General features: G+C 39.4%; 1 protein-coding gene across 4 annotated transcripts in view; it reads right to left on the bottom strand.

Annotated features, from left to right (window-relative positions):
* Window positions 1-758: 758 nt before the first annotated feature.
* Window positions 759-22003, bottom strand: part of TC2N (tandem C2 domains, nuclear) — a 34958-nt gene continuing 13713 nt past the window's right edge. For 2 of the 4 annotated variants that reach the window (XM_032112817.1, XM_032112816.1), the window contains 11 exons: window positions 19672-19789; window positions 18747-18980; window positions 15249-15413; window positions 13389-13480; window positions 12710-12785; window positions 11448-11548; window positions 10673-10789; window positions 9628-9819; window positions 7642-7756; window positions 6972-7171; window positions 1863-4654 (listed from right to left, as the gene is read on the bottom strand). In XM_032112817.1, the coding sequence (XP_031968708.1) occupies window positions 4544-4654; window positions 6972-7171; window positions 7642-7756; window positions 9628-9819; window positions 10673-10789; window positions 11448-11548; window positions 12710-12785; window positions 13389-13480; window positions 15249-15413; window positions 18747-18980; window positions 19672-19729 (1461 nt within the window). In that variant the 5' untranslated portion in view covers window positions 19730-19789 and the 3' untranslated portion in view covers window positions 1863-4543. Of the gene's footprint in view, window positions 4655-6971; window positions 7172-7641; window positions 7757-9627; window positions 9820-10672; window positions 10790-11447; window positions 11549-12709; window positions 12786-13388; window positions 13481-15248; window positions 15414-18746; window positions 18981-19671; window positions 19790-22003 lie in introns of all 4 variants that reach the window. The other 2 variants (XM_032112818.1, XM_032112819.1) reach the window with 2 other exon arrangements.

Below are 22003 nucleotides of genomic sequence, written 5' to 3'. Positions count from 1 at the left end.
AATGAAAAAACTGCACACTTGAATATGGGGGAAAAATAAGCACAGAGGATTTATTTTAAAGACTCTGAAACCTACGGGAAGAACTGCATTACATTAAGATATGCAGATCCACTTCCATGCTATTCAGTTTCTACAGAAACATCACTGTGAAGACATTTTAATCTATTTTAAAAATAGATACAAAAAAGAGCTGTGTGTAACCTTTTGTTAGATAAATCATACCATCACTAAACCAGCTTTGAAGACTGGTTGCTTCTGCTGAACACAGTGGGAGTTCTGCCATGGACTGAGAGACAATGGCCTGTTCCTGACCGCAAGCTAGAGAAAAGAATGTACATGTGCTGGAGCAGTGTTTGTGGAACATGGTGCTGATTTTACTGATGGCTTTTTCTATGCAGCAAGCATGAGATCATGTACAGGGCTGTATTTACATGGTGATGTAATTTTTGCAGCAGAAGCTGGAAAAACAAGGAGGGCATATCATGTCCAGGGTGATGTATGCCAAGCTTTCCACAACTATGCAGCCATGTCATATATATGTTGGCAGGATGAAAATAAGACGTGGGACAACCCTGCCCCAAACTTCTAGACAAGCTTATGTTCTGGCTGCAAAATCGACTCATAACTCTAAAAGGAACTTTCATCAGGCAAACAATTTTCAAGTCAAACAGCATATGTACTTAATTGAATGCTTACAAAATCACCTTTTGTTTTATACAGATGTTCTGCCAACAAAAGGAAAAACCAGAGATGCCTAATAGATTTAACAACATGGCTCTATTTATGTTGTGATCACATAAGATCGGATGCTGAAATACAATTATTTTCCAAGTAATGTTGTATGATAATGCGGTTTACAAACTGTTACGCCCACTCATCTTCTGCAGTAGAATATCACTTTTTTTTCCTTAAAAAAATGCCATGGCATGTCACTGAGACGTAAAAACTTGAAAAAGAAGTTTGTTGACCTCGTTTACATATGGAATGCTATTAGCCATAAATAAAAAAACCAGGATTGTTTAATTAACCAGTGAAATTATACACATACTTTTTGGAAAATCTGATCAAGTTTAGTCTATGATTGGTTTCTAACTATGCAGGCACAGACCTCTGTATGAATAACATTTAATATAAGATCATAACTGTTCCTCCAGTTCATCCACATCCATTTGGGAGCTGACAAAAATAAAACTGGTGCAGCTCTGAACCTCTGCTGCTTTCATCAGAATTGTTTTTGGTTAGGAAGCTGGGTGAGTCACTAAGTAGACGCAAGAACAAATCCAACTATAAACCACGTGTACCTTTTATCTACAAATAAAGTGAACTGACAAAACAGCTTTAACAGTAATGTAAATGACAGTAAACTTGGATGTAACAACCGAAATAGTGACTGAGGATGCTTTAGAGGGACAACATACAGCTGTGACCATTAGAAGAGTGCCCCAGGACACCTCTTTCTTTTTTCTTGCATGTATCCTGGAGTACATGAAGTTCCATGGTAATTTGTATCATGGATTGGTCTTCAAATGATGCATCATTTTCCTTTCCTGGAAAACTGCCTTAGTCTCAAATAAGCCAGGAGCTGGATTTGAAGGAGCTAAAGTCTCACATGCATTTTAGTGAGGCAGTCACTAAGAAGTAAAGCAAAATATTCTGCATTTAAAAAGCAAGATGTCCCGGGTGATTTCTAGCTGGCATTTTAAGACAGTCAAAATGGAAACAACACCTGCTGAACAGCCCATTTTACAGGCAGTTTTACCTGGGACTGGTACTAGGAACATGCGTGTCTCCCCACGTCTCATGTTTTTTCAGGACTGTTGTCTAACAGACCAACCATACCAATAAGCTCTAGACTCAATGAATCACCAACAAAAAATGCTTTATGTGACAAAAAGCACAACTGTTGACAACAGTCAACTATTAAGAACTCATTGAATTCTTACATGAATGCACACAAATGCAGAACACGCTGAAGCCAGGGAATGAGCACAGGATGAAGCAGCGCCTCAAAGCAGCTCTCCAGAGTGCTGCAGTACCTGTGTGCATCATGCATGGAGAAGCCTTATGTATCTCCTCCCTGTGGCAGCAGTTAACTCCCCTACAGGCAGCATTACATGAAACAGAGTTTGTTAGCTGGCATTTTCTCACAGAAAAAATGTAGCTTCCCACTTGCAGCTCAGAAAACTAGTCCACAGAAATACTCAAGCATCTTGTAGGAGTGTTGACAAGGATCACAGTAAATATTCTTCCCTTCCACCTCCTTCTTCCCTGCCATATCAAGAAATCCTATTTAATAAGACAGATACAAATGGACAAGGCTTGTTGATCATGAAACTGTATTTCAATCAGGAAGCACTAAAACTGGGAACATAAATCATGGATCTCTAGAATAACTCTGCATCAGTCCAGACTATAGGTGAAGGTTGTTTTTTCCCATTTTCATGTGAGATGCTGAAAAATTTCCAGCCTTGAACACTTGCTTCTGAGACCTTGATGCACCCTACTGAAGCTTTCCAAGAGATGAATAGCAAGTCACAATCTTCTTACATTTTTAGCAGAAGATCGGAGTTTAGCAGCATCTCAAAGTGAAGTTCAATTCCTACTTTACATTGGTATAAACAATTGGGAAAAAAAGAGGAATGTTTTCTGTTCATAGCTTTTATTATAAACAGATTAAATATTAACATAGAAAAAAAAGAGACTAGTTAGGCCTTTAGAAGGGTAGGTGTCCTAAAACAGCCCCAGAAATCCATTTTACACAGTATCCACTGAGTTGGAAACTGTAGAACCACTGCTGTAATAATTAAAGTCTGCAAAACACTGGGATATTCCCTGTCCTCTCTTTTAAACAGAATGGCATTCTGCATCAGGAAAGAGTTAGTTTGCACAGCTTTTTTACTGCCACAATGAATAATATAATGTTCAGCCACAATGAAAAAAAAAGATCCATGTATTCAAATAAAGATACTCCAAAAATATCAGGTCAGCCCACTTCCTTTTTTTCATTTTACCCAGCAGGCCAAGCTCCTCCTGACTGTTGTAACTGGCTGAAAATTATCAGTGTCAGTCAAGATCTTCTGGGCCTACTAGGAGCTTTGCAAAGAGTAAGAGCTAGAAGTGATGTTTGTTCTCCAAGTGATATGCAAAACCTTTTTTCAGTTCTTTTAAAATGACTGGTTGAAAAGCAGAATATGTCTGAGTCTGTAAAAATCATTCTGTTTTCAAAATACCAAATTTCAACAACAACAATCTGGATGGTTGAAGTTTAAAAAGTTTCAATTACCAATTATTCAATTTTTTAATCAGGTAGTTGAAATAGTGCAGAGGTCTGTGCTTTTCAATTTATACATTATCAATTATATACTTGGTCTTTTCCCCCCTTAAAAATAACTGTGAATAAACACCTGAAAATATTGGAACTAATAGAAAATATAGTATTAGGATTTTGTTTGAAAAATACCATTTGCAATAAAAAATATAGTCATTTCTTCTTAGTAGAAACAAGTAATGAAAATGTACTCCCACACGTAATTTTTTTAGCATCCTAGACATGTAACAAATACTTCTGCAGTAGCAGCCCATCCTTTAACCACAGTCTGAATCCCTTACAGTGCTGCATTTTAATTAATATAAAAAAGCACTTACGTGAGTAAATCTTTGCTTACTCCTTTGTACATATTAGCCTGTGTTTTGGCAATGTAAGCAAATGCTAGAGCATGTTGATTAGATAGGAAGTGGTTTACATATAAGTTTTCTATGTAAGAAACTAATCTAAAAATATTGGCTCTGATCCTAGGCAGGGTCATTGCCTCTTTGTACTATTCCATTGATTCCAGCCAGAATTTACCCAAACAGAGTAAGTCTGGAGGGCCCCTCTTTTAAAGATCACTAAGTCAGAGAAACTTTTATCTTTCCATCTCTCTGTTTTGAGAAAAGGATGGGGGCAAGCTCAAGCTACAGGCTTCTGAACAACCCTTCATCCAAAATGGAGATCAGAAAAGCCTGTGGGTACTGCCTTACTGTGTACTTCCTTTTACGCCTTCTCCTACTGCCGCAGCTTTCCCACTTGCTTGGACATGTGTTACTGTGATCAAATGGTGTCAACAACCCCAGAGGCTCACAGGTACCCAGAATCGAGCCACTGACCTGACCCATACCCTGGACTTTGGAGTCTGCCAAAGACAAGACTGCAGATGAGCATGATGTCAGTGACTAGTGTGAAACAGAGTTGATTCAAGCTGCTTCTCTCCAAAATTGAATTTCTGTGCTTTTATGAAGCCCAAACGGGGCAAGCATCTTTTTTTCAAGATGGATTTTGTGAAATCAAATGAGCACTTCCTCCGGTTCCTAAGTCTTCTTTGTAATAATATTTAGCTGGTATTTCTCCTGGTGAAACTGAATCTTCCCTGTTTCCACAGAGGCATAATGCAGTGGAGGACTTCTGAAGAACTTGCATAGACAATATCTTTCTTTTTATTTATACTATTTTAGACAGCATATGGATTTTCGTAGAAAAATCAGTTCTGAATTTCATCTCCAGTCTTCAAGATGGACCAATGCTGTACCATTTAACAACAACTTTTTCAGGATTTGCAATGGTATCTTTCCACTGCTCTACTGCTTCATTGTTGCTGCTATTGGGACTTAACCAGATCTGCATTAAGGAAAAAAAAAAAAAATAAAAAAAAAAAAAATTAGAGTTTACCTGATATAACAAAAGCCCAGCCTTTACTGATTCCAAATAAATAAAGTGTAGAACAAGATACAACGTCTAGATTGTGACCAAAGCATAACAGCAACAAATACAGTTCTGCTAGTCCTAACACATCTTGGCTTTCAGCTGGGAACACAAGGAGTCTGTGTTTAAATTTAGCCTCTCAAATAGTTTAGAGAACCCACTACATAATAATGTTTCTGTACTTAATAAGATGTTTTAAGTAAAGCATTCCTTGCTGTATTCAAATGCACGTGCTGGGGTCAGGGGCTCACCAGGCCAGTGGTGGCTCTGTGTGTCTGGATACAGTTGGCTCCAAGCCATTCAGCATCCGGCACGAGCTGTCCAGCCTTTCCATGAGCATTTAAAATTGCACACTCCCACAGCTAGGGCCAAACCTGCATTCCACAGAGGTTACTAACGTGCCCATACCACACATAGTCACGTAGTAAGAGTCCGTTTCTTCTCAGTATTCAGTTAGTGGATAGTGGCCATTAAATGAGGAAATGAAGTACAACTAGGAAATTTTCCCCCTTAACATTATCACCAGCCTCCATTGCCAGAAGAATTCTGCTTATGTAAGTAGGTAGCATTATTTACAGGACTCTCTTTCCTCAAGTCTTCCAAGAATGAGTCCTTTTAAGACTTCTCAGAAACCTTGACCATGAAGTACATTTAGCCTATACTGCTGGGGCATGAGTCCTCCAGAAGTGAGAATAATGTCTTCCAGAATACCACAGACAGCTGATGTTTCATCCACAGAGATTCAATGTACATCTTGCTCATGATTAAAGACATGCCTGTAAAAGCAGCCTAATCTAAGTATTGTCTGCTTAGAACAGCATCCAATTAAACATCATTCTCTGAAGAACAAAGTTAATGGATCCAGCTATATCCTTTTTTTTCCAGCTACCCAGCCAATTGCTCAAAGTACATTTTTCCCTGAGCCATATTTTATGTCTTCATGTGTTATGTGGCAATGTCTGCCTTCATGAGCTAAAACAACCTTTTCCAAATAACCTCTGAGGAGCACAAGTTTTCCTCCCCTGAAAAATAATATCCACGATTAAATGTAACTCATCAGATTATCTCACATATTGCTAAGTGACTGCAAAATCATACCCAGTTATTTTGCCCCCAAGGTATTACAAGTAAAAAGAACAATTTTTTTTTCTTTTCTGATTTCAAATCTAATTCTACCAACAGCAAGATGGGACAGGTGCAACATGAGGCTACAAAAAATGGAGGAACTTCACATAACTCTTGCTGGCACATCATTTCTATAGCTTATAGCACAAAGGCATCTTCTGTAGCTGCATGTCTTCAGCAGGCAAAAAAACCATCACCAGAATGAGACAGTGTAATTTTTTGTACCTAAGGACAGCACAGTCCTCCATTTGACATGAGACGTTACAGTTGGGGTCTCCAAATCAAGTCTACATTATTAATTTATGCATATATTAAAATTCTGTTACTGCATCTAACTGGGTCAGGAAAAGCACAGAGCATTAAGAACAGCAATGGCTCACTATACCAAGAAGAAGAGGAGAGACAGAAAGGATGATGGTAAATTAGAACAAGCAGGGGAAAAGGATGGAGAGAATAATGAGACCAGACTACTAAGTTTTATGGTGGTTAAATAAATATGATCACAGAAATGCTTTCAAAGAGATACTACTGAAGTTGTGTCTGTTAAAAAAAAACTTTAAAAAAAGCGAAAAATATTTTGTGTTTGGACACTTATAGTATTACTTGATCATATATAGATAGACTATTGCACTGACTTTAGCATTGTTTTACCCAGGAAAGCAGTCTCATTGTAGCTGTGTACACACTGTACCATTGTACACATCCCTGTTGTGAGTGTATTGTTATGGTGAGCCAACACCCCCTTGCTGTACAGGACACTGTAGGTTATGGAACTCCTGTGGGTGCTACGTTTGTTTTCTTTAGCTTTAGAAAGCTAAAGGCAAAGAGAAGATCCTATTTCTCTTGGAAGGAATCTGTCACATAGTAATACTCCACACAAAACTGACATTAGGATTTCTTTTTGAAAGAAAAATCAAATGTCAACTCCCATTCTGATGCTGGTGCATGTTTAAGAGCTCAGTACCATTCCTGCTTGGATTACATCCAGAAGAGTTTAGTAGAATTTACTATTTTGTTATATGTTGCCTCATTTAAAGCATTTTAAAATTCATACCAAGAAACCTATGGAACTGGATTTTTAATATCAGGCTATTTAGCAGAAACCAACCTGTCCTAAGAAGTGTTTTCTTCTCATCGAGCTTCTGCTGTAGAGCTTGATGAGAAAGCTAATTCCTTGTTCTGCTTGGCTAACTGGAAAAACCATCATTTCTCCCCACTTCACTTGGCCATTAGTGGACTTCAGAAGGCGAGTCTTCTTCTTATAGATGATCCCCTCTGTACTGAACATTCCGATTTTCACAAAGAAATCTAGCACAAGAGGGAAGGAAAAAGGCATAGCACACAAAGGATTACTGACAACACACCCAAAAGGGAACCAGCAAGATCCATACGTATGGCTCAAATTGCATCAATTTCTCAAAAGTCTGGCCAAAAGAACTGTACAACAGCTTTCCTGACTAGTCACACAGAGTATGTTCGGTAATGTTGAACTGATAAACACAGTATCCAAACAGCAAGTGCAAGCTAATGCTCTTGTATGTCAAGATTAATACTGGGATAAAAATCTTCCAAAATACATAAACACGTATCTTCAAACCAAACAAAATATAATCAAGTAAGACATCTGGGGAAACAAGCCTTGGCAATGGAAATCTACCACACAGTATGTTAGTCTGAGGCTTGTAAGGAATGTTATGAATTGCCAACCCATTTGCGCAGCAATTTACCTGTTACAAATGCTTTTAGACAGGAGGCATGAAACAGCTGATGTAACTTACTTGATGACAGTGGCGTAGATGAAACAGGAAGGTTTTGTGCTTCAAGAATCTGTAACTGTATCCTCCTGTTTATTGCTTGAAAACAAGTTCCTATTTGAAGTTCTGGACGGCACACCTACAAGCAGAAGAATGTTGCCATAACATCTGGATTAAGTTGCTTATAAACTCAGGAAACACAGGAATTTTGTCATATGTTGGGCTCCCACATTTCTGTCTGGGATTTCCTGGAGAGAAATGTAAGCATGTGCTGTATACAGAACCTGCAGATGCACAGTAAATGCATCTTGCACTTGTCATAGATGCAGTACATGTGCTCCACTGATGAGCTGCTTGTGTGTGGTGCACATACGGCCCTCGTGGGCTGCGGCCAGGGATACTGGGCAAAGAAACTAGTCCTTGGTTTTCACCTGGTACAGATTCTGCAGTGGTAAGAGCAGGTACTCACAGGGGAAACCAGACGTGCCATTGCAACTTTACTAAATCTGGGTGTGGAAGTGAGAGACTGTGAATGCTCCACTCACACAAAAACCTTCAGAGTTCCCCCTCCCACACTTCTGAATTTCGCAATATGGAGATATAAGAAATGTTTTCCATAGATACTGTCACTTAATGTCATGATTGCTTAGGGCGACTGCATACTGTGTAGTTTCCTGTGTTATGAAAGTACTCGTGTTTTACAGGCACACACATATAGTATATGTATTGAGATCTCCAGTCTGATTCTTGGGGGATTTTTTTAGAATTTTTGCCAGGGGCAAAGTTGCACTGAGTCATCCTCACTGCTCTCCTGTCAGACTCTAATGTCCTCAGAACACTGTAAGAGCAGCAGGAAACAGCCAGTGGAGACCCACCTTTCCTGACAACCTTCATTTAAATGGAGTCTGCTAGTCTTTGTTGCCTTCAAGTTTTAATGCACTTCAATGAACCAAAATGCACTAAGCAAGAGAGCAACAGGTCAGATAAAGAAAAGTCAGGCTCCAATTCATCAAAGAGACCCAAATTCTCTTTCTAGCTCAGCCACAAAACTTCTGTGTCGACTCTGAGCTTTGGCTTTCTATTGGCAGAGGGGGTAGTTTGCTGCCTCACAGGGTAGTAGGGGATGAATCCCAGAGTGTCTGGAGGGCTCTTGGATATAATGGTGAGGAAAGCCAACACAGACTGAGAAACTATGAGATGATTCAGAAATTTACACTGAGATGAAATGCTTTATAAACCACCTTCCTCTGTCACTTTATCTTACTGCTTTTGAAGCAATATGGTTTTTCACATTAGAACTAAAAAATGTCAAGCGTAACTTATGTTAGAAACCAAGAGTATCATTCATATTACTCAGACACACTTAAATAAAATTTGCTTTTTAATTGCTAATTCAAGTTTAATTTGTTGAAAATACAAATGTCTAGACACAATCTATAAAAGAAATAAACAAAGTGAGGGTAGGGGGAAAGGAAATCCCACTGTGAGAACCACCTGCTTCTTATTACATTAATGGAAATGAACTGTCTGAATTATTACTTCACAGCATGCAATCTGAACATTAAATATATGGCTGCCTTTGCAGTTTCAGGCCACTGGAGATCTTAGCACTTTTCTTCCATAAAAAAAGCAGATGCCATTTGCTCTGAGCTCTTGCTGTGAGTCCTAAGGATCTTCTGATGCTTTTTTGGTCAGAAAAGACAATTACCCGGTGTTCTTTGCTGAACATTTCCCCAGAATGCCCCTCCCTCAAGCTGTGAGCCATGGTGTGGAAGAGCTTGCTCCAGCTCTTTTCCTAGAAACATCTGCAGTTTATGACCAGAACAGTTATGTGCAGAGTTCAAAAGTCTGCATTTTTTCCCCATCAAAATGCCTTTCTCCAAGGAAGTAGGGTAAAGGGAATAAAAAAAAAGAACCCCTCTAGTTTTTACTCCTGAATTATTTTACTTTCATTTCCAGCAACTCTTTCTAGGTGAGATAAGAACATACTTCCACAGTATTGGCACTTACAGGTGCTTTGGAAGGAGGAGATATATCCAGCCAATGACTCGACTCCTGTGAGCTCAGCTCCCGCAGTGCCAAGGAACATTCTCCAATAGTTTTTTTCCTGGGAGTCTGTGTCTGGATTTTAAATACCAGTCTGACAGCCTGCAGGCTTTGCAGTTTAATAGCAAAAACAAAAGTTTCCATAAATTCAATGTCCTAGAAAGAAAAACAGAGGAGTAACATCATCATTTTAAGAGAATCCCACCGAGCCCAAAACCTAGAAACCAAGGCATCCTGGTTCTATAGCCACTGCTCCCGACTACCATTTTAGGTTGCCATGGAAAGTGTGCTTTTATAGTGCAAAGTCCACATACATTCACCCCCTCATTGTCACACCCTGACAGGGGTGAAGTTTTGGATTATTTTTCATTACCATAATGAGTTGTGGCCATCTCTTCTGGAGCTTTACAACAGCACACACACATTGTCATAACAGATTCTCTAGCCTTTTGCTACAGTCTCTCCAGCTAATTTTATTTTCTTTCACCTTTGGTTCATATTATGGGAGATTTATGTTGCTTTACCTTCTACCCCCTTAAAATTCCTTTACCGCCACCATCTGGAATCTTGTCCCATGTGACCAATTTTTACTATTTTCTGTAGCGACCAAAGTGTGAATATTGTCTCCTGACAAATCAGAGGCAGTACATCAGCTACCTTCCCTGGATGAGTGTGTACCTACAGGTATGCCCTGTCTTCCTCTGGTCCCCCACGGAGGTGCTGAGGCCAGCAGCTCATGGCTCAGTCCCCTATGAGCATATCTATCCTGCCAGCTTGTGAGAGAAGGAGGGCAAGAGTACAATGCAAGAGAGGATATAGGAGGAGGAAGTGGAATAAGGCTTTTAATAGGATTTTGAGAAGTTGGGGAAAGTACAACACACCTGGGCAGCTACTAAGGCAAATATGGCATAGGAGTGGATGTTTGGTCCATTTTAAAAATCCATTTACATGTCATATTTAGTTTTTGTGGGGAAAAGTATTTCTCAGTGTTTTTCATGCCTCTACTTACACTGCAGCCCTCCTTGGCAGAAGATTTGAAATGCACTGGCTTGGGCAGTGTGAGAATTCCCTTGACACAGATAGGAGGATTTTCCCCGCAGCTAGAAGGCCAGCTCAGGTCTTTGCACTGCAACATTGAAAACAGTCCGTTTAGACAATGCAAGACTTTTACCATTTGATGTACTTACAGGGTCTACTTAAAGTTCCATTGCCTGAAAGTTATTCACAGTTCTAGGAAGTATATAAAACAACCAGCATAACCGTATCGCATTTGCTAACAAAAAAGCCACAGGAAGCTAGGTGTCCTCAAAGTTGTGTTAGGGTTCTGCCCTGAAGGAACTGTTAAAGTCATAGAATCACAGAAGCCACTTAATTGCTGCCTCCACAGTTGCTCCCATTTACTGCCTTCAGATTTCCACAGGAAAACGTCCACAGCAGGACGAGCCTATGACCAGCTCAGCTTTCTAGTCTGTGCTGAACAGTTCCTCTCTTCACAACCAGAGTGCATATTAACATATGTATAGTAACACAAGGAGATATCTACTACTTCTTCTTACTGACTGCAGCAGAACAGAGACTGCAACAGAAAAAAAAATTAAAGGAGAGGAAGATGCTTTGAAGCCTAGTATTACATTTGACTGAACTTCGTTTATATTAACACAAGTAATTTTATTTTTTTTAAAGTATTCATTAAAGTAACAGAGAGACAAATTTTATGACAATTACCACTTAGCACAGTAGAATAGTCATTTGAGTAAGTAACCAACTTATTTATATTTGCTTACATGTAAAACTGTGATCCAAATCTGTTCTACAGATGAAACATAACACAACTTCACATTCAGTCTTCCAAAGTCTCGTTCATCACCTGATAATGTAATAGTATCTATGGAAGAAAGCCAATTAATATTTTTAGAAGTAATGCAGTATCTTAAAAGTTCATTCCAGAAATAAGAGAACTCAATAGTAGGTGGGCTGCTTATCTCTGCAAACATCTCCCAAAATAAATTTGAAATATTTTAACACCTACACTTTAAGGACAAAATATCCACCAAGTCCAGTACCCTGACCTTCTGCATAGCTAAAAGCCTTCACATTTCATAGAATAGAATCATGTAATCATAGAATATCCTGAGTTGGAAGGGACCCTTAAGGATCATAGAAGTCCAGCTTCTGGCCCTGAACAGGAGACTACGCCAAGAATCACACCATGTGTCTGGGTTATCTCAACTGAATTTAATAACTTGTGTTATACTCAAACAACTTTTAGAAAGAAAAAAGGCATGTTCCTGAGACACCCAGAACACATTTATATCCTATCACTTCCCTTAATCTCTTTCACTGTTAAGTTTATAAATTGGCCTCCTCTTTATCTTTCTCAAACTTCTAGTAAACATTTTACTATTATGCTGTCTCCAAGTCAGAAGAGCCATTTAGTACCCAGCATTTCTCTGTCATGACTGGAACCAGGTCATTGCCTCAGTCTTCTTTTTGAGGAGACTGGGTCAAACTGACTTCTAGCAGGGTGACTTTTGTGGGGACTTGATTAATTTTTGAGGGTTTATTTTGCAGTATCTCCACTCCTTCAGCATTCTTTCATAAATAAGGATACTGGGTTTGTATGCAATATTCTTGTCTAACTACCACTGTAATATGGGTATTGGATTTCAGGCACTTCACAGAGAAAAATACTGATACATGAAAAAGGACTAGACCGGGGACCTAGTGCTGCATCCTATCCTAACAGAGGGTCTGTAATTTCTTAGTTCACTTGCATAGTAAATCGAGGTATGAATTTCTCAAAAGCATGAGAACTTCTCAAAGTCTCATTTGCTCAATCTCCAGACAACAGGACAGTGCAAGCCCAAAACTCTTAATTTCAAATTGCCAAGTCATCTCCAGCTGACCTGCTACTCAGATTCATCTCAAAAAAACCCCCCAAAAAACCAAAATCCAAACAAAAACATCAACAGTAGAGTAGAAGCAGCTTAATGTTTCATGTGCAAAGGGAAATATTTCATTACAAGGTAAACAAACAAAACATTACCCAGACTCCTGTTACTGCCTTGTGAATCCTTCCTGGAAGAGGTACTGCTAGGTACACTGGAGACTGAATCATATCTCTGGGGACAGGAAAAAAAGAGTCACTAAATTCAGAGCAACAGATGCAAAACCCAGAAACTATACCATCAGACAAGATACGATGAAAACAAAATACTCAATTTCAAATAATTGCCTCATTCCCTGCTAGTTTCTTGATCCAGCAGCATGCAATTACTATTTTGATGCATTAGAGGACCCATTTGACCAGCAGAGATTTTTTCTGCTCATGGAATATACACAACTTCATTGCTATGTAAGACATGATTATTAAAGAAGAAATAAATAAACACAGTGTTTTGTGTCAATGGAAACTTCCAGTGTTCCACATTTCAACTGATGGAAGAAACCACAAGATGATGAACCATGACATGCTGTCTCTCCTGTCCTGCCTAACAGCCTACTTGAGTTTCTCAACAGCCCCGCTGGGCCAGAACAGCAAATGTCAGAGGAGACACCAGGAAAAAGCCTCTTCAAGTTGGTCAAGATGTTGAACTTTTCCCTTTAGTCCTCCCAGTGCACAGTGCAATGCCCTCCAGTATTTACTTTGCAAACACAATGCAACGGGAACAGATACACGGAGTAAGCTGAGTTTTCAGTATAATCTTGGTTACAAGGGAACTCACCTTCATGAATCGGTGAGGTGGGCTCCTGAGATCAAACATCGAACGGCTTACATCAAGTGAGCCAGGCAAAGCACTGGGTCTTAAATCACTAACTAATAAGACAAAGAGAACAATAAAAATCACGTTAGCTTAATTGCTAGAAAGAAAACTCAACTAAGAACAACTTTCACAAACTATTGGAAAATATCTGCTCAAGCCTACAGGTTACAAATGACCAAAATGGTTTAAAGACAGTATGATCTGCTGTTTCTAGTAACATTTTCCAGGAACATGGGGATGGGGCAGGGAGGAAGAGAGGCTTTTTCAAAAAATTAAATTTTTAATGGAAAAAAAAGTCAATTTTTATGTGGGAAGTTGTTGATAAAAGAGCAGAAAGATTTTAACCATAAAAATATGTTGTTTACCAATAATAATCAGAATTTCAGAAAAACATTTATGAATTTATTTTTCTGTTTGTGTAGAGTTTTTTTTTAAAGATGAAGAGAAGGGGCTTCACATTACAATTCAAGACTTTAATTTCGTATCTTCCAAATAAACACATTCTGTAGTTCTAAACCCACACACATGAAAAATATCATAGCACTCACTGCAACAAACTAGGCTTAGAGTTTTGCTTTAATAGTCTATACGTGCACATGAAATTCTAAGTTCTGAAACAGCTGTCAAAAAACTCTGGAGGAAAAAGGCGTTTTAGAACTGTACTCTAGACACTCTAGAATAACCTTTCTTGTGTTTAAACTTACTAAGACAAAACTAGTAAAATGTTTACTTAGTTTGAAGAGAAATGGAAAAAGAGATGATGAACTGAAAGGAAGATGTTCAAGACAGTTTAATAAAACCCATTTGGCTCCCATCACAGGTGCTTACAAAGCCTAGTAAAACCATATGTGTTAAAGGCTGCTAAAATTCTATTTGTGTTTTGTTCTCTTAAAAAAAGATACAGAATAGCCTTCTCATGTAGTCTCTATGGTGATTCAGAATTATTTTAAAACAGGACACAGACTAAGACATTTTTCCCCAGCGGAAAATAAGCACGATATGCCATTCTAAATAAAACATCTTTAAAAATGCGAGCTGTTGCCAGCTTCTGATTTCATGGAGAGGGTGTACATTTCTTGGAGTGTTTGGAGTTTTCTGAATGCATTTGCCACAGCAATCACAAGCAACAACTACTCATCTACTTCAGTCTGAACAGCGTTCTTTATAGGATACATATACCAACGAACAGCACAGAGGACAGTATTTACCTAGATAGCCAAACACCTTCTATCTAAACTTTTACTATCTCACAGCCCTCCCTCATTCTTACACACAGAAGTGGGGACATTGCTGTAGCTTCAAAAGCGAACTACAAAAAAATCTGGCATATAGCATCATGCCCCATTTTGCACCTGTGCTTGTCATCTGCTTCTGAATGTTTTTTGGCGCTTGTTCCTCTCCCCATATATGTACTCCTCAGGCACGCCTCCTACTCAGCATACTGCCTGGCTTCCTTTTTCCATCTCCCTCACTCTTACTGGTAGCTGAAATCTCCAGTACTGCATCCTGGTTTGGACTGGAGGCAGCTATGGTATCTCGTTTTGCCAATTTGTCTACCTTTGTGTGATGCATGCAATCATCATGTTAAGCCCCCAAAAGACAGAAAGTAACAGTGCAGCTGAAAACTAAGCAGAGCAGAGCTGAAAACTAAGCAATTCTGCAGATTGATTCACCAACCAAGAAGTGTCTGTAGCACACAGACCGGCTTGGGAACTGCTATAACCAAACAAGTCTCCTGTAGACTAATGGCTTTTATTCCTCTTACGTATAAACCCTGAAAAACGGAGGAAGACAGAAAAGCAAGAGTGTGGGCCTTCTCACCTGACCCATATAATTTCCTACTATCTGATTTTGCTTGGAAGCGCCTGATGAGGTCTGGCGAAACCCGATGCTCCAGATAGAAGGGGTTGTACACATCATAGCGGGGCCACTGGTACACGCCGTGCAGTTCTGCCTTCCGCTCACCAAGCGAGGTTCTGGCTGACTCTGTGGAGCACAAGTAAACATCAAATGCAAGAGTTCCAGACATAATGCATGCTGCCTGACTTCATAAGGCAGGCAGAGTGCCTTCAGGCCAAAGGACAAAATATTTCAATATTATCTACTTTGGGTAAAGGGAAAAAAAAGAAAAAGAAAACACACATTCACGTTATGTCAGGTTTCCACAGTGTGTGAGCAAACACTGGAATTAAATTGGCTGTAAAAAACTATGCATACCCTGTCTTGGGGCTTTGCAATAAAAGCCCAAGTAGTTAAATACAGAAGGCTCCAAAGAGAGACAGCAAGACAGAAGTTAACAGGAAAAGTAGCACCATGGGTACAGAAAACCTCCAATTTATTTAGTTCCCCACCCCCAGCATATTCTTACTGAACTAATGGATCCCCAGACCTTGAGGAAGATCTCGTACAGAAAGATAATGCAGCTTATGACTGCAGTCTCCTTATCTGCTTTCCATGGGAAGTCTGTCTTTGGTAAAGTCACTGGTCCAAAATTACTTGAATTGTTGGCTGAGGCGTAAGTAGACATATCTGAGAATGCTTGAATCCCAGCCCCTTACTCCGCCCCTAATCATTTCAGAAAAAACACGTATGCCTTGGTCAGCAAAATGGTGAAGAACACTGCTGTAGTGTTCTTTACTGCCTGGAGTGAAAAGGAGCCATGTGTAACAGCACATTAGAGAATGGGGCGACCTGGATTCTGCCAAACTCTGATACTTGCTTCCTTCACTTCACCTCCCTGGACTTCAACCTATCTCTTAAAAAAGTTCTTTACCCCGCAATAAAGGGCCTTCGGTTCCGCAAGTGTGTTGCATCATAAGAGGCAAAATATCACTGCTCAAGAGTCCTCTCCTGCATGTGCTAGTAGTAAAGTAAAAAACTAAAACACTGAGACGGAACATGGGCAGTGATAAAGCAAGAACTCAAGTGCAATGAGCTTGAGCATGACGTAAATCGGGATGAACACTGAAAGTCAGGCCACAAAGAATTGCTACACAGCAGATGATGGAAAATCCAGTGTTCCAGACCAGGAGCACACTTCTTCCTGCTAGCTTACTTCTGTGAGAGCATGAGACACACTGCAGTGAGCACTGAAGAGAAAGGCTGCCAGAACTTAATTGCTTTCAGAAGGGTTGCCAAGAGCTTACACTGAGCATGTCCTGTTTCACTAAAGGAAAATGGCCAGATGTGCACAGAAAATGGTGAGGAACTGAGAGCAGAACTTGGACTTCTACAGATATTTAACAACAGTCTAAGAAAAAAGTATTTTAAAGGCATTTTTTGAGTATGCTGGTGCTTTGGCTAATGTGAAGAAAGAACGACAGCACACTTCACTGTACCTAGTAAATCTCCCTAAAAAGTAAACACTGCATTTTTAAACACAACTAATGCAGCTTAAAAAGCTGTACTTTAAAAAATTAGCATTTATATTTGGAAAGAGAAATGAAAGTTTCCTACTTGACATAAGAGTCACTTTTCAAATATCTGTTCAAACATTTAAAATATTTGCTCAAGAGAGACAATTATGAATAGTCAGGTCATCCTGCCAGAAGATCTACCAGCTTGTACCCTAAGGGCCACTCTGTATACCAGGTCCCTCAGAAATGATCAGGAAGCAGAATTCTCAGTGTAGACAAGTCACTGACTGTTAACAGCATGAACAAGGAAAACATTCATCTAAAGACACATCTTCCTTCTCTCTGGAGAACATCCATGCCTCAGAGTCCTTGATGAACTTCTCTGTACAATATCTTGAACTTCTCTGTACAGTATCTTGAGGACAAGATACGACGAGATAAGGCAGAGCCTAAACCTAGACCCAGTAAGGAAGGGGATTATCAGGAGCATGTCCTGCTTTTCCATAGCATATCCAACTGTGGATTTACAAGAACTAGCTCCTGAAATAGCAAGCAAGTGGGGGGCTGAGGCTGAGAGATGAGGGGGCATCACATGTTCCACCTCCAGCTCTTTAGTTGCTGTTAATGGCTGGTGAGACATCCCAAATAAAGCCCACTAGAAGTTGGGGCACAGAATGGCCCATCTGTACTGAACAGCTCTGCTAGGCTGCTTAGCTTGGCTATGGTGCCAGTGGTACATGCAACAGTGGGTAGGGAGGAAGTCTGGTAATAGGCCTGCAGGAGCAGGAAAGAAGCAACAGCAGGGACCTAGTGAGAAGAGGGAAGGGTGGGAATAAAACCACACAAAGGCAAAAAAGTTAGTTAGGTAGTACTGCATTAGTTATTATGCAACATATGGTTGACTTCTTTCAGTTATTAGGGTTTTCACCTTCAGAAAGGAAATACAGTTACATGGGACTAAGAAAGTACTACCAGCTTATCATATCCTTGAGGCAAAGCAATTCTAGAGGAAACAACTGTTAAGGTATGTCCCTGTGCCAGAATTTTCCCTTACCAAATTGTATGCATCTCCTGGCAGGACTAAGAGCCTAACAATAGCATATGCTCTGTAACTCACGTTAGTGGGACAGGATCCTATTCTTTTAAAACGCTACCCTGTCTAAATTGCACATACCTCATTTTGGCAGTTTGAGTATGGCAGTAACAGAGGTTGAAGCACAAGACTGCTGTAAAGCAAAAAATTAATAGTATCATATGAAACCTCATATCCGGGGATCTGTGCCCCCTGGCCTCCAAAAAGCAGCAAAAAGAGCAGGAAATAGTAGGGACAAAAAATTCAGCCAAGTAGTAGCACAAGCCATCTATTGGCAAAATTTGAAAAGCAAGATGTGTTAGTATGTTAAAACATACCAGAATATTAACCATGAAAACCAGAACACCCTCCTCCTTTTACTTGAATGATCTGGAAGCTGGGGATAAGTTAGGACTTTCCTTGTCTCCAATAAATTCTTTCTAAAGATTCCATTTCCTTTAAGTGTCTTCCATTACTTTTGAGTATGAGCACTGGTGTGCAATCCTCCCATTCAGTTTATTCATGCAGCATCACAGAGATTCACAGTGGGATGACATAGTTCCCAAAACTTCTCTGTGTGTCCAGAGAGAAAAGAAACAAGCTTCCCAGGCTCCCCAGGGAAGTGGTCACAGCAGCAGCCTGACAGAGTTCAAAAAGTGTTTGGACAATGCTCTCAAGCACATGGTGACTCTTGGGGTGTCCTTTTCAGGGCCAGGAGTTGGACTTGATGATCCTTGTGTGTCCCAACTCAGCATAATCTATGATTCTTTGAAACAAGACCAGGCTTCTAGAAAAGTTCTGCAAACATATGTTTTCAGTAGGAATACTTGACAACTTTCAAGGAGTAGCAAAAGTTAAACAACTATTTCAGCAATACCATCTGTATTTTACCTTTAATCCCTCCAGTATGTGAGATACTAGGAAGGTTCTTTGGCTGTACATAAGCCAATTTGAATGGAGGGACCACAAATGGTACCTCCTGACCATCCAGGGGCAGTTTAGAAAGCAAATAATCCTCTGAACAGCCAACTTGACGCTTCACTGACACAGAAGACAATGGAGGCTTCTCTACAATAGTTGGCTTGCTTGCAGCTACTGCTTCAGATTCCTGCACCATGGAAACTGCTAAAAATAAAGAGCAAGAAAAACAGACAGCACACATGTGCATTAATTTTTGAACAATACTATGAACAGATCTCTTTTATTTAATAATATCTCTGCTCGATACATTATTTAACAGCTGCTAGCATTCAGTTTTACAGCATTCAGGACTAGCACTAGGAAAAGATATTCATCCTCCTGACACCTGTCCTGATCCAAACTCTTTGTTGCCCAAGCCTCTTTATTTATAGCTACCTTCCTTTTAAGTGAATTTTCACAAGAGCTACACTTGTATCATAGAAGAGTTCTTTGAACAAATAAGACACCCAAGAAAATCCTAACAGAGTTTAAAATATCCACAGAGAAAAAAAAAAAAGAAAAAAGAAAAAAAAAAAAAAAAGGAAAAAAAAACCGCGTTGAATTTCTGAGAGTCTGAAAGATATAAGACCTTTACAGAGCCTTGGGTAAAAAAGCTGGCTTTTTTGGACAGTATTCTAGACTGCAAAGAGCAGACTTCAGAGAAGTGTTATTTCTCAGTTCCAATTCATAACACTAACAAGCATGTGTTCAATCTCCAAGTGGAGGTATGGAAAGAATTTTGGATGTTGTAAGAGAAATCAAGTTTATCAGGGTTAACACGGTCACTTTATTAATGGGAAATCTAAGAAAACAGCGAAACTTTTCTTAAATCCTCATTATGTCAGAACTCACTTACTTTCCTTGTTCATGCAGAAACACCATTTACAGCAGGTTTTTATACATTCTGTTGCCATTGTTGTCAGTGTTATAATTTAGAGGGGACCTCAATCAGTGATCCAGTGCAGCTATCATACCTGAAAAACACAATAAAACAAACCACAGTAGATGGGAGTAACTGAAATCAGAATGCAGTATTATCAGCTATTTAATATGCAATTGCTTTTTGGACACAGGATCAGTCAGAAAGTTACTTCATAAAAGTATTAGAGCCGTCAGATTTCTCTCACTGAGACTGATCATTTTTATATAAAAGCACAAGGAAAGAGATAATTTTAACATATGGCATTCAAATACTTTCAGTGATCCACTCGGACAGATCCCTGTCTTTTGGAAACCCTAAAATTCTCATACTTGTGTGTGCCACTGGGCTTTAGAGTTTGCTCAGCTTTACAGCTGTTTTGACATGGTATTGTCAAGTCATTTGCAAGATGTGTTTTTAATTCTGTTTCCCTTGTTCATGTTTCTCCTATCCTCTTTCACCCCCCCTACTATTTTCACATACATCTATATGTGTTTACATTTTTCACTCGACATACTCCATACTTTTAACTTGAAAACAGGCTTTATGAATGATGCCAAAACTGCCTTCTTTGAGAAACTACTGCTATCTCATAATTGTACACACATGAAACTCAAGACCTGGTTTATTATATAATTGTTTGCTGTGCACACAGAAATAGAGCATGCTGACTTTCAGCAAAATAAGAGGCATGTAATCTACAAAAGAATGAGAACAAGTCTCTAACAGCTGGTTAACGTTTTAAGAACTTTATGACAATGGTAACTGGCCTCATTTAAATGTCTTTATTCATATCCTTATGTTCTCTTTTCAGAGGGACACAGACAGCTGTGTTGCCTCCTGTCCAAAACTTTAGCTAAGTCTAGTCCTTTTACATCTGCTTAAAATACAAAAGGTAGAACACATCCAGGACACAATTCTAACTCCACGAAGGTTAGAAGATGCCAAACAGAACGTGAACATAGGTTGAAGGGATGGGGAAGACAACAAGTAGGATAGGGGGGGAAAGCACAGAGAAAATATGCAATTTTACCAAAAAATGAAAAATGGACATGTTTGTTATGAGTTACTTCAAATGCAAGAAATTTCTGAAAGCATCTGTGCTCCAACACAGAAACCATTCCCACCTGCAGCTTGAACAGTGCTGTAATTTTCTTTGTATATTAAAAGACAGCTAGAGAAACACACAAATTCTATGGAAATAACTATAATGTCCCCCAAATCTTTCTTTCATTAAAAGCTCCTCAAAATTTTGCAGACGTCAGGTGGAGATACTACACCATGGACATTCACCTAACTCAGACATCATTACTCTGTGCAGAATCCCTCTCAGTACTTGCCTTCATCTTAAAATTGCCCATGAGCGTAAGTACAACATGAGATCTGCATCAAAAATCTTCAGTGGCAATGCCACCAGCTCCAGAACCTGCTCTGCATTTTCACAGAAGCACAAAAGGAGGCATGGGAATTTCTCATTAAATTCTCCATGGTTCTAAGGATCAGATTTTCACTGCTGCTCCTCCCTTGGAGGCACACTCATGATAGCTAAGGCTGCTAATTTACTTTGGGTTCCCTTGCAGTGATTTTCCTTCCCAGCTGTTATCAGTACACAGCTGGAGTTAATATGCTTCACTCTTGTTCACCATGTTTAAACTGGACTGAAACAGCTGCTCTGTTTGCTCTAAGCTTTGCAACAATGGTATCTAAGCCTCAGTGGCAGTTTGCACAGGCAAAACAGACTTTTATCTCAAAATGTCCAGATTGAATTTATTCGCTACTGCTGGTGAAGAAACCAAAATGCTAGTACTGCCCTACTTTCTAGCTACATAAAGTGGAAAAATTTGTTTTTCTGCATCAGAGAAAATTCAGTTAATGGTAGTGAATTGTTTAGCTGGAACCATTAATGTGAGCAAATAAACAAATGGAAATCATCTGTCACAAGCAGCTGCCTTTCCTTCACAGGGGGTGAGTGCCTTACCTAGAAAGAAAGGGCTTCATACGGGTAATGAGGAAAACAGTAATAATGCAGTTCTACACCTTCTGTTCTTCTATCATTAAAAAAGACCATGTTTTTCACAGTAATGCCAAGTCAGCTGTGATACTCTTTAACCATTATCTTTCTTCCCCATTTATCAGTATGCAAATGTTCATACATTGTTCTTCTATCTGAAGACAAATATAATGCAATTCATCACTGCCTACTGTAAAGAAGAGTAAGGATTACAGATTGTTCTTTAGCAAGGCAATATCAATAGTGAATGCCAAAGTA

This window comes from Corvus moneduloides, chromosome 6 (genome assembly GCF_009650955.1).
Source record: "Corvus moneduloides isolate bCorMon1 chromosome 6, bCorMon1.pri, whole genome shotgun sequence".
In the NCBI taxonomy this organism is placed as follows: Eukaryota; Metazoa; Chordata; class Aves; order Passeriformes; family Corvidae; genus Corvus; species Corvus moneduloides.
The sequence above is the reverse complement of the archived record's forward strand: the minus strand, read 5'-3'. Positions and strand labels throughout refer to the sequence as shown.